Source organism: Triticum aestivum, chromosome 7D (assembly GCF_018294505.1).
Source record: "Triticum aestivum cultivar Chinese Spring chromosome 7D, IWGSC CS RefSeq v2.1, whole genome shotgun sequence".
Classification (NCBI taxonomy): domain Eukaryota; kingdom Viridiplantae; phylum Streptophyta; class Magnoliopsida; order Poales; family Poaceae; genus Triticum; species Triticum aestivum.
In genome coordinates, this window is record NC_057814.1 from 421,006,379 (window position 1) to 421,018,993 (window position 12,615).

General features: G+C 50.7%; 1 protein-coding gene and 1 long non-coding RNA gene across 4 annotated transcripts; one reads left to right on the forward strand and one right to left on the reverse strand.

Annotated features, from left to right (window-relative positions):
- Nucleotides 1-1,351: 1,351 nt before the first annotated feature.
- LOC123168190 (uncharacterized) lies at nt 1,352-2,408 on the reverse strand. Its single transcript, XM_044586065.1, has one exon. It carries the CDS (start codon nt 2,345-2,347, stop codon nt 1,445-1,447), a length of 903 nt encoding a protein of 300 aa, XP_044442000.1. The 5' UTR covers nt 2,348-2,408; the 3' UTR covers nt 1,352-1,444.
- A 4,643-nt stretch (nt 2,409-7,051) lies between these two features.
- On the forward strand, nt 7,052-9,209 carry LOC123169405 (uncharacterized). 3 transcript variants are annotated; one of them, XR_006484790.1, is made up of 3 exons: nt 7,059-7,211; nt 7,293-8,962; nt 9,063-9,209. It is a non-coding gene; the product is annotated as an uncharacterized lncRNA (long non-coding RNA). The 3 variants fall into 3 exon arrangements; XR_006484789.1 differs by having other exon boundaries at nt 7,293-7,957; nt 8,099-9,209; XR_006484788.1 differs by having other exon boundaries at nt 7,052-7,211; nt 7,293-9,209.
- The last annotated feature ends 3,406 nt before the right edge of the window (nt 9,210-12,615 follow it).

Consider the following 12,615-nt stretch of genomic DNA (forward strand, 5'->3'; position numbering starts at 1 on the left):
TGGTACCACAACATCAATTTGATAAAAGAAAAAGTATGAAAATGATCAAACAAAGATGGAAAAAAGGGGTGTAGTTTTCATACCAGATTGCAACATGGCTGCTCAAGGTTGTTGACGTAGTCAGGGTCATCACTCCTGGAGTAAAAAAACATTGAATTGTCTTTGCATCAAGTTGGCAACAACAACTTCCCAATGTCCATCCTTGACAATGGTGAAGAAGAGCTGCAATATTTAAAAAATAATCACAAACCCAGATCTTGATGCACTAAAAGATAGCTTTGAAAAGATAGCTTATAGCATTCATAAAAAATCCAGTAGCATAAAAACTATAAAAGTCCATTCAGAAAGCTATGAGCTACAGAAAGCTATAAGCTACAAAAATTCAGAAAACTTGTGAACTTGGGTTTCCTTTCCAGTGATCGTATGACTGTATGATTTTCAATGGATCCAGTGTAAAAAATTCTGCTCCAATAGTTCCTGGAGCTACAACTATTTTGGGAAAAACTTCTTGTGCCTGTGCTACAACTATTCCTGCAGCTACAACTATTCCTGCTCCTCTCCAGGTGCCAAGGGGCAGTCAGGTAGGGAAAAACTTGTGGCCATTCATGCTCACAAACAGAAAACAGAAAAGTTCATGCTAAAATTGTCTGCTCCTCTCCAGGTGCTCCTGGGCTGGGGCCTTCCTTCTCCATCGCAGGTCAGGTGATGAAACAACAAACCTATGGCCACTCATGCTCACAAACAGAGGGCGCAAAATCCATTCCCCACCCTGAGTTCCTAGTCAATTCCCCACCCAAATTCAGGGGCGCAAATAAAAAAAAGGGCGCCACCGCAACCCTAATCACCGCGTAGCCACTCGCTGCGGAGCCGCCGGCGAAGCCACCGGAAGGCACGGAGCTAAACTCGACCGGAGCAACAACGTCGGCTAGAAATGGGGGGAAGGAAGGAGGAGAAATCACAGGGATCTAGAGGAGATCCGTACCTGCTTGGGTTGCCGCCGGCCGCCGCCGGTCCCGAAGACGTCGTCGTCGTCACAACGGTGGGTTAGCCCCGGTCGCGCCGCTGCCCTCCCAGATCCAGCCATCGTCGCCCTCCCAGCCCTCCGAGCACACAGCTGCTGCGGGAATGACCGCTTCCAGCTGCAGGGTCATTTTTCTGAAACAACGGCTATGTTTCACAAAACGGACGCGCGTGACGCGGAAGCGGGGAGGCTCTCGTCTGTCCGATCAACAGACGATCCCACGGACGCGGAGCCGGCGGACGCGGCGCGCGTGATCGGTCGGGTGAACGTAAGCTTTTCCCTTTTTTAAGTAGGAAAAGAAAAGTGCGGTACGCTCTCTTCACTCGTTAAATTTGAATTTCAAACTTGAAAGTAACATAAAAACATAGTAGTTTGCAGAGTTGCACACAGATCGTCTACACGCACATGACAAGTCTGTATAGACTATTGCTTGGGTTCCATATCGCGCGCCCGTCGCCTCGATACAAAGGAGCACACCACCAGCGAGACGATGGCGGCAGTGGCGGCCACGGACCCGATCACCGCGATCAGTATCACCCACCACGGCGTTCCCTTCTTCTTGCCATTGGTGTCGAGCCTGTCCACCGTGAGGTCCCAATCACGAACAGCGAGGAAGATATCGCGGACTCTGGCGGCGAAGAAGCCAACCAACGCGGTTTGCGTGGTGCCTTGGCCAGCGAGGGAGAGACGCGCGTCGAGGAGCGCTCTGGCTGGCCTCGGTTCCCCACCGGCGGCGACGTACACGCGTAGGATGTGCTCGACGGCGTTGTACTCGACCCACACGGCGCGGCGGCCAGGCGCCGCGGTGCCGTTGGGCGCGATGGTGACGTTGAGGCCGACGTTGGGAGACTCTGGCGCGTACGACCTCACCGTGCCGACCTCGACCGCGCTGAGGCCGTCCGTGGCGTTGGGCGCGGCGCCCGTCCACGAGTCGTTAGCGCCACGGAGGCCCAAGGGGTTGTTGAGCGTCGGGAACCTGTCGAGGAGGAGGACGAACGAGACGGGAGGGGCAGAGCTTTCCACCGTGAAGCTCGTGTTGAAGGACGCCTCGCGTGTCGGCAGCGCGCCGGCGCCGGCGCGCCAGACGTCGATCCTCTTGGGGAGCAGCAGAAACCCCTCGGAAACGTTGACCTCGGGAAGCGGCTGCTCGGGCATGAAGAGGAGCGCTGCGGGCATGACGATGGACATGTTCGTGGCGACCCACAGGCTCTCGGTCGTGGTGGCGTTGAAGACGGGGAAGCTATGGGACTCCACGTCCGCCGCCGCAGGCGCCACCATGATCGCGGCCGAGCAGAGCAGTACTAGAGCTAGAGCTAGAGCTGACATTTTGCAGCTTATGGTGATACGTGCGTCTGTTGTTTGTGATCGGGTATCTGGGTATTCGGATAGAAACATGCACGTTGTGAGGGGTTTTATTGTGGGTTAGGCCTAAATGCTGACAAGGTCAAGAAAGGACAACAGGAGTAGTATACTGGTCAAACACAGAGAAGAAAAGTCATGTTTTTCCAGCTGAAACGCAGGCGATGTACACAGGCGTTAAGAAATCATCAATCAAGATATACACTACTGGACTAGCTACAATAATTTTATTATTATTATGAGGTTGAAGACTTGACACGTATGCATTCTGCTCTGCTTGCGTTCTCCGCTAGTCTTTCGAGTTGCACCGTCGTGAGCTAGTTCGTGTACGAAACGTGCGTGCTGCTCTAGCTTCTAGATCGATCGCAGCAATGAATCTTTGTCAACGTGGTGGCGTTGAAGACGGGGAAGCTATGGGACTCCACGTCCGCTGCCGCCGGCGCCACCATGATCGCGGCCGAGCAGAGCAGTACTAGAGCTAGAGCTACCATATTACAGCCTATGTTTTCTTGGGGTATCTTTGCAGGTTGCAGCTTATGTTTATGCGTATGTCTCTTGTGTATCTGTGTGTGATTGGGTATTCGGATAGAAACATGCACATTGAGAGGGCTTTTATAGAGGATAAACCTAATGGGATTGCTAAATCGACTGAGACTTAATAAAGTTTTAGTTGATACCATATCCATGAGATCTTAGGTGGACATCCGTGCAAAATTTTATTTTAATTTTTTGTCTTGTTTTCTATATGTTGTGTCAGTTGATCGAGACTTGATTAAGTTTCACTCGGCTGAGATCTAACCACATCCTAAACTCATACATGCTGACAAAGTCAAAAAAGATAGCAGAAGTAGTATACTAGTCAAACATAGAGAAGACGGGCGTGAGCTTCAAGCTAACCACCGTCTACGGCCCTACCGACCACTCGCTCAAAGATGTGTTCTTTGCTGAGCTTGTTGCACAGAAGCCACCTGCGGGGGTCGCTTGGTTAGCCTCCGGGGATTTCAACCAGATTTACCGAGCTAGGGACAAGAACAAGCGGAACGTAAATTGCAACCGAATCAACCGGTTCCGGGCTTCTCTCCATGAGTGTGAGCTCAAAGAAATCCATCTCCAGAACAGGAGGTTCACCCGGAGCAATGAGAGGTCAAATCCTACCTTGTGCAAGCTTGACTCTTTCTTTTGCAATGCGGAGTGGGACACAACCTTTGATGATCACGTTCTCCATGCGTTATCTTCGTCTCTCTCTGACCATTGCCCCCTTTTGCTTGCCGAGGATAAGGGGCCGCGGAGGCCTAGGACCTTTAGATTCGAGAATTTTTGGGCGTCTATGCCCGGATTCACCGAAGTGGTCCAAAAGGCCTGGGCATAGCCAGTTGAGCACACCGACCCTTACATTCTGCTTTTCCACAAGCTAAAGAAGACGGCCATGCGGCTCTCGGAGTGGAGTAGAGGCCTCTTCTCCAAGGCTAAGGTCCATCTTCACGCCGCCCTATTGGTTATCCTTCGCCTCGACATTGCCCAGGAGAGCAGGCTTCTCTCCCCTGAGGAGCGTGACCTTCGTGCTTGCCTTAAGAGAAGGGTGATAAGCCTGGCCGTGCTTGAGAAAGCACGCAAAAAGCAGTGTGCCCGAATCGCTAACATCAAAGAAGGAGATGCCAACACCAAGTTCTTTCACCGTCGAGTCAACGCACGGAGGAGAAAAAACCACATCCACCGCATCATGAACGATCAAGGGTGGGTAACAGAACACAAGGCCAAGGAGAAGATAATCCATGACAACTTCTCGCATGTCATGAAAAGAGGAAGTGGAAGTACGACGGACTTCAACTGGGAGGAGCTCAATCTGGAGTCGCATGACCTGCACGAGCTTGATTCGCCCTTCACTGAGGAGGAGGTCCTCGAGGCAATAAATAGCATGCCTAGCGACAAGGCCCCGGGGCCGGATGGCTTCACCGGCCTGTTCTTCAAGAAGTGTTGGGCCATCGTCAAGCTCGACCTCATGGCGGTGATCCAGCGCTTCGACTCCCTACACACAACAAACCTCCACTGGCTCAACTCTGCGAATATTGTGTTGCTTCCCAAGAAGGATGGGGCGGAGAGCATCGTTGACTTCAGGCCTATTAGTCTCATTCATGCAGTCGCCAAGCTCATCTCCAAAGTGCTCTCTAGTAGGCTTGGACCGCACATGTCCGCCCTCGGCTCCAACGCCCAAAGTGCCTTCATCAAAACGCGGAGTATCCATGACAACTTCATGTCTGTTAGGAACCTTGCTCGTCGCCTGCACAAGAGCAAGACCCCTTCTCTCCTGTTCAAGCTGGATATTCGCAAGGCCTTTGACTCCGTCAAGTGGGAGTATTTGCTTGACCTCCTGCAGAGGCGTGGCTTCCCTAGCAAATTTCGGGAGTGGATTGTGGCTCTCCTTTGTTCCTCATCTTCGAGGGTTCTCTTGAATGGGGTAGCCGGCTCTCCCATCAAGCATGGCCAAGGGCTTCGGCAGGGGGACCCCATCTCCCCTCTCCTTTTTGTCATTGCCATCGACCCTTTGAAGCAAATCCTCGACACGGCAACTAGGAAAGGCCTTCTGCACAAGATCCGTGGGAGAGGGGTCATAGTGCGTAGCTCTCTTTACGCGGACGATGCGGCTGTGTTTGTTGCGCCCATCAAAAGAGATGTGGACAACCTGGCGGCCATTCTGAGGGGATTCGGGGACGTCACCGGTCTCTGCACTAACTTCCATAAGAGCTCAATGGTGCCCATTAGATGTGGCAACCTCGACTTGGACCGCATAACCCATGGGCTGCCGGCTGTTAGGGCTGCCTTTCCGCTCCATTATTTGGGGCTACCGCTGTCGATTTGGAGGCTGAAGCTTGCTGATCTTCAATTCTTAGTGGATAAAGTGGCGAGGAGATTGACAACATATGAGGGCCAAAACATCACCACCATTGGACGCGCGGCGCTCGTCAAGTCGGTTCTCGCTTCCCAAGTCATCTACTTCATCACGCCGCTTGTCATACAAACCACCATCCTGCAAAACATTGACAAACTCGAGCGGGCATTCCTTTGGTCGGGATCGGATAAGACAACTGGGGCAAAGTGCAAGGTCAATTGGGACACTGTCAGTAGGCCGCTTGACTATGGTGGGCTTGGGGTCCTAAACACCTTCAAGTTCGCGCGGGCCTTGCGTCTGCGGTGGCCTTGGTATGAGTGGAAGGAGCCCACAAAGCTGTGGGTTGGAGGTGGGAACCCGTGTGATGAGGATGACCTAAATTTTTTCTACGCATGTACCACCATCACGGTTGGCAATGGTGCGCGGACACCTTTTTGGGACTCTCCTTGGCTTCTGGGTCGCAAGCCCAGAGACATCGCTCCGCTCATTTATGAGGCTTCCTCGTGGAAGCGCTGGAAGGTGCGGGAGGCCCTCAAAGAGAGCGCGTGGATTCTCAAAATCAGACCACCTACACCGGCCTCCATTGAGCATGTTCCACAATTCTTCACCCTATGGACGCTGCTCCAAGAGGTCCACCTTGATGAGCTTGCCGACGATGATATACTTTGGAAGCACACGGCTTCCGGGAACTACTCCGCAGCCTCCGCGTACAGGGCACAGTTTTTGGGCTTGGTCCTCTCCCCCATGGACCAAATGGTTTGGAAGGTTTGGGCCCCTCCGAAAGTCAAGTTCTTTGCTTGGCTCGCGCTTCAAGATAGGATCTGGACTGCAGACAGATTGCAGAGGCGAGGCTGGCCAAACTGTGGCCCTTGTCCCTTGTGCAGAGGGGTGCAGGAATGCGGTCCCCATCTATTCTTCAGATGCCGCTTCACCCTCAGGCTCTGGAACATGGTGATTCAGAAGCTCTGCATCCACGACGTGGACACATCCGCATGGCACTTGTACGACTCCATCAAGGAATGGTGGGCGAGTTTGAGCGCCGAGGGCACCGCCAACCGAAAAGCGAAGGCTTCGATAACCATGTTGGTTTCATGGGTGATCTGGAATGAGCGTAATGCAAGGGTGTTTAGACACAAGAGTGCCCCTCCGCTTGTCTTGCTAAACAATGTGATCGAAGAGTCTAACCTTTGGGTTAAAGCCGGGGCGAAAAATTTAGGGTCTTTCTTATTGCGAGAGTAATTGCCATGCCGTTTCTTGGCACTGTGTTGTAACAAACTTTCTCCTCCTCATTTAATATATGAGGCAAATCTTTTGCCTCGTTTAAAAAATAACATAGAGAAGAAAGGTCAACATAAGGCCAGGTCAAAGCTAGCAAGAGACATCTGAATTCCCTGCTGAAGGGGGCGACACAGTCGTTAAGATATCATCAAGCAAGATATACACTGGGCTAGCTACGAGGTCGACTCGACACGGATGCATCCCGTCCTGCTTGCGTTGTACTATCTTACCCAAGCCACTATATCTCGAAAAGTTTACGCAGTGAGGTTTAACCACTTGCGTGAAAAGGACTTCTTGGTTAGCTGGATGTCGACACGTGCAATATTTTGAGAGATTACCGTGTAGAATTACGAGGTGGATGTAGATGGTCGTTCAAATTTTTCTTAACGTGTGTAGCGATTCTGTTGGTGTATTTAGCGATATGGGGTACGCATGGGCCAGCCTGCTCCGTGACCTGTTTTCCTACGGTTTATTCGGTGGCTGTGTACGTGTGCGGGCCTCCTTCCTTCTCTGGGCTGCGTGTGGCCTCTCATGGACGTGTGCTGGGCTGCGTCAGTGTTCACGCTGCCGCCTTGCGTTGAGAGAGCGGTGCCGCTTCGATGGTCTCCTGTAGAGACTTCTGGTGTTTCTGGATCGGTGCCGCTATGTCGCTGCTAGACTTTACGTGTTCGTTTTCGTTCGATCCACCGTCATATTGTTCCTATATAAAGGCTCAACCTCTGCCCTGATTCCTCCTCCTCATTGCAGCCATGGAGCTCGATCGGCAGCGTTGGTGGCCCGTTCTGCAACGTCGGCCTCCCCGAGGTCCTGCTGGTGGCCTGAACGCTCGCCATCGCTGCTCCGGTTCCTCCTGTCGGTGTGATTTAGGAACAAATCGGCGGGCGTTCCTTTTTTGCAGGGTCTCCGTCCACGCGCGGCGGCGTGGTAGCTAGAGAGAGGAGCGGCGACGAAGAGGAGCTGTGTGTCCGACCTAGATTCTTCATTAATCTGTGTTGTTGGTCGATTTGTTTTCGCTGTGAATCTGTGATTAGTTGTGAGATTTGGTTCTGGTTTTCTTGGTCTGCAGGTATGCAAGAGTCGCGACGTGTAGAGGTCCATCAGTGATTCTAAGTGCGGCGACCGAGACAGACGAGTCATCCTCACTGAAACCGACCGAACTCTGTTTAATTGGCCATTGTTTCCTACTATGCAGGGTGATCTTGACCTAATTTGGCTTTTGACCTGAATATTGTGGTTGATTCCACACAGCAACCGCAGCAACAACGATGCGAGTGCGAGGTACTACACCCTGTTGTAACTCATGTTGGCGTTGAGGAAGAAGAGGGTGAAATCTGATGGCCGAGTGCCGCCGCTGGAGGTGCCTGAACGACCGTCTCTCCATGGTCCACTCAGTGGTGTCCAAGATCGGCAAGGTAAAGACAAACCGTTAATCCATCTTGGAAGAATGAGGGGCAGAATCTTGGGAGTAAATCTGAATGTGTGTATGTGTGTTCTTGATTTTGGCCGGGCATTTAATTGGACATTACGTCAATCCTGGGGACACGATCGACTAGATGAAGAAGCTGCTGGAGAGGATCTGGCGACTGCAGGAGCTGAGCCGGACATGTCGCTGGGTAGTCGACGGTGATGGGGTGGTCAGCGGAGGCCGCGTGCTTTACACATGCCCAATTCTCTCTTCTGGTCTAGCTCCTCACCGTCGCCCGGCTGGCCGTCAATTCTTAGTTTTGTGCCGTATGGTGGTTGCTCTCTGATTGGTTCATCATGTGCTGATTCCTCTTCTTGTATGAACGATTTCCTCAATTTTAATTCTGGTTGGTATGCTTTTGATCCTTTGTGGAGATCTCTGTTTCTATTTGTCGGTTTTTGCTCTCTTTGCCTGATTAGGATCGTAATTAAGTTCGTCGGTGGCCGCTGTAAAATTGTGGTAGGACGCTGTTGATTTTGTGGTGGTATAAGCATGTTTTGTCTTCTGGATTTTTTTTTGCATCCAATTTCTGATTTGTGCTTTTTGCAGGCAGGCTGTTTTTCGATTTGGTCCGTTGTGCCGAACACTGTCGGTCTGGTGGTTATTCTACATGCAAAGCTGAATATACACCCCACCTGAACTATCTCCATTGGACAGAAAAAATTCATCATAATCACTACATCAACTGCTAATTCTCTTCATGGGATCACCACTTCTATCAAGTGGAATCTACCGAGCCGTTGCTTTAGATGGAGGCAGAAGCTATTACTACCAAACCTTGAAAAGCCATTGGAAACAACCCCACAACCTTCTCCGACAGTAGTAGAGGTAATTTATAGCCTTAGTAATCCTCAGATTAATCAAGCAGATTATCAGATTACTAGAGGATGGAAACAATACAGCGGGAATCAAGAAGAGAGAAGTCAAATGTCAGCGGGAAAATCAAAAAGAGGTTTGTCAGATACTATTTTTTTCCGTATACAACAAATACATCTTATTTGATACTTCAATGTAGTATTGTTGTTTTTGCTTTTTTATCGGTTATTAAGTAGCCAGGGAGCTGTGTACGCATGAAGGTTCAAAACGGACTAAGCTATGTGCTAACAGCAAGGAAGGACCAGCTTAGTTCTACACTATAGCTTGAGTGCTTTGTGTGCAGAACTAAAGCTGTGTACTGTAAGAAGACAAACTTACCACTCTATTTGGATTTATCCAGTTCTCTTGACCTGTTGTATAATATAACCAAGTTTACATAGATGCAACTGGGACATAGTTGAAATTGTGTACTGTAATAGTATGATATACTTGGTGCTCTACTTAAATGTACGCAGTGCTCTCCGTCTGTAATGTAATGTATAACTAAGCGTACACACACATGATGACATGTCCAGCGTTCTAGCTTTTTCGCTTACTAAAAAGCTGATAAAAGTATCTTTTTCTACATATGTAGCATTGGGTTATGGCTGTTACATTTTCGAGACACTCCTACCTCTGATAGGGGCCAGCGAGCCACGGCGGACACGGTGGCGACAGCAGTAGCGAACTAGCGTCGGCTAGTCAGTTGCGTCGGTAGCACACTCAGAATTGTATGAATGAAATTATGAGACTTTGTCCTTATGTGTCAAGAACTTTAGGAACAGAATTGGTCTAATGCATGTATGCCACCTTTGTTCTGATGATGTTAGGTTTGCTCTTCTGCCCATCCAGTGAATGATTGGATGTCCATGCTTTTCTTAATACAGTTTTTTATATGGGAGGTGCTCTATTTTTGAAATAATCTACAAATACTCCTTTACACATGGAAGGTTTACTGCCGAACAATAGAATTATTAAGCTAATATTGCCATTTTCCCCAAACTTTAGTGCATTTTTCTCAATACTCAATACACTATCCCTACCTAGTGGATTGGGGATACGTAGGAATTTTAAGGAATTGGGTGAAGGTTGTAGGCCTTGTTTGATACTAGGGTTTTTGAGAGGATTGGTGGGATAATCCCCACAGGGATTGGGTGAAGCCTCAACCTTCACCCAATCCCTTAAAATCCTCATTTATCCCCAATCCACTAAGTAGGGCTAGTGTATTGGGTATTGAGTAAAATGCACTAGAGTTTGCGGATTTATGGGATGAAACATGTCAAAGACACTAGAACCAAACATTGTTTTGGGATATATTCGGATTTAGGGGTTTGACCGGGATAATCTCCATCAATTCCTTAAAATACACTAGTACCAAACAAGGCTTAAAGGACCATGTGTCCTCATCTAATTTAGTGTGCACCCCCTGAATTTCACGCGTGAGTCCCCCCAGCTCATCCTTCAAAAAAATCCCGTAAATTCCTTGTAGATGTAAGAGCATCTCCAGCTGTTGGCCCTTCAGGGGGCGCCTAAAATCGCCGCCTGGGGGTGACCCGGTGAAAAAAGGGGCCTGGGCGAGTTGGCCCCCAGCCGCCGGCCCCAGGCGCGGGAAAAAAATTGTGTAGCAAATTTACCCAAAGTTCGGCTAAAACACGCCAAATTTCGGCAAATTTGGGCTTATATTCGCGGATTCAAGTCGAGTAGTCGCCATTACATATAAAAATTAATAAAAAAAACTTGCTAAAGGCCGAGAAGTCACCGTCGTCGCCGCCATCGTCGGCCTTCTCCTCCTTGACTCGGGCGCCCCTGCTGGACCCCTCCCCGGCTGGTGGCGGCGGCGGCGCGTTGTCGTCGTCGTCGCTGTCGTGGATGATGACGACTCCTCTTTTGTCGCGGCCTCGGCGGCGCTGCTCGAAGCGCCGCAGGGCGGCGCGCTGGCGCTTCGTCGCCATCTTGATGGAGTCCTGGCGTGCCCATTCAAGGGCTGCGTCGTCGTCGAGCTCGACCGCGCCGTGCTCCGTCTTCACCGGCGCTAGCCCCGACTCTGTCTTCACCGGCGCGAGCCCCGGCTCCGTCTTTGGCTTGACGAAGCGCGGAGGAGGAGCCGACGAGGCGGCGCGCCGGCCGCCTCGTTGATGACGATGCCGGGCTCGGCCTTGACGCCGAGCAGCGTCGGAGTGCCGGAGGAGTGGGAGGAGGAGCGGGAGGAGGAAGAGGAGGAGGACGCGCCGAACCTCCTTAGCGCCCATTGCCCGTCGCGTCGGCGGTGCGCCGGGGCGGCCGCCCTCACGGGGGGTACGCCAACGACGGGTTGTTGCCGCCCTCGAGGTGCGTCAGCACGTCCTCAAGTGTGCGGCCGGGGGCGCCCCACCACAGGTGGCGCCCCTCGCTGTTCTTCACGCCGCCGACCACAGGCGCCCCGTTGGTGGACGCCAAACCCGGCGCGCCGCCCCGTGAACGCGCCGCCCGTGAGGAATCAATGGCAAAGCTGACCGGCGGCAGCCTTGCCATTGATTCCCCGCGGGAAACCGAGGCGTCGGGAGAAGACGAGGCGGGCGGTGTTGCTGACGCGGCTGGCCCGCGGCGCTTTCGCGCCAAAAACGATTCGCCCGGCGCCCCCGAACACCCCCAGCGCGCCGGGTTCGGGTTGGGTCCGCCGGCGCCAATTTCTTCCCGAGCCGGCGAAAAAAGGCCCCTAGGGGCGTGACCGAGCCGATTTTTTAGCGCCGGCGGCTGAAAAATCGCCTGCAGGGCCTTGTTGGGGCGCGGCTGAAGATGCTCTAACATCTCTCAAGGCTAGGAGCCCCAGTTTACTGCCCAAACGCACACGCACTTCTCCACTGGCCGGCCAGAACCACTGTAGCTAACGCTTTTTTTGTTCACTTTTTCATGTTTTTCTTTGTTTTTCACAATAGTTTTCTAAAAAGATTAAAAACTAGTTTTACTAAAGATTTTCTAAAATTTGAGGAATCAATTTTTGAAAAACTCATAAAACAAATCAGAGAATGTGGGCACTTTTGAAAAAATTTGAACATTTTTTGGAAATCCTGAACATTTTTTTGAACTCCGATTTGCTTTGGGAACACGCTATTGTTTTTAAAAAACATGAACATTTTTAAAAATCCCAAAAGTATTTAAAATTTAGGACCATTTTCAAAACAATTGAGAGAAAAATGCAGAAAGAATACAAAAAAAATGAAAATGAAAGAAGAAAAACATACATGAAAAAATTGGAGAAAAAACTTATAAAACGTTCCCAAACCAGTAAAGACAGGACATAACCTTCTAGAAAGTTCTTAAAATCGGTCCCTGTAGACAGGCGTAACAGCTAAATGGATTGCCCAGTCGATTGCTACCGTCACTCATGTGCGTGATTGCCTGGCTATCAGTCACAAATAGTGACGAATAGGAACTGTCAGAGAGGCCCACCCCCTGAAATCCAGGGGAGAGTGATGAGGCAGGTCTAGAGTTCACCTTTGTAATTCACCCGTTAGGTCACGCTTGGCATCGGTGTATTTTAAATACGCAGGTCTGATATCTACAGGTGTAACTTACCGGGCTAGTAGCAATTTCCCGCTGGAAGCGAAACGACGTCCGGAGGAGTGTATTGTTTGCAGGTGTATTGCTAAGCAAAACGACAATCCAAACATGGCCTTAGGATTTCTAGTGGGGGAGAGGCCTGGATTTGGTCAATGATTTTGCTTCGTACCTCACTAAACGTCTCGTAGTACAATTCTTTCAAAAATCCAT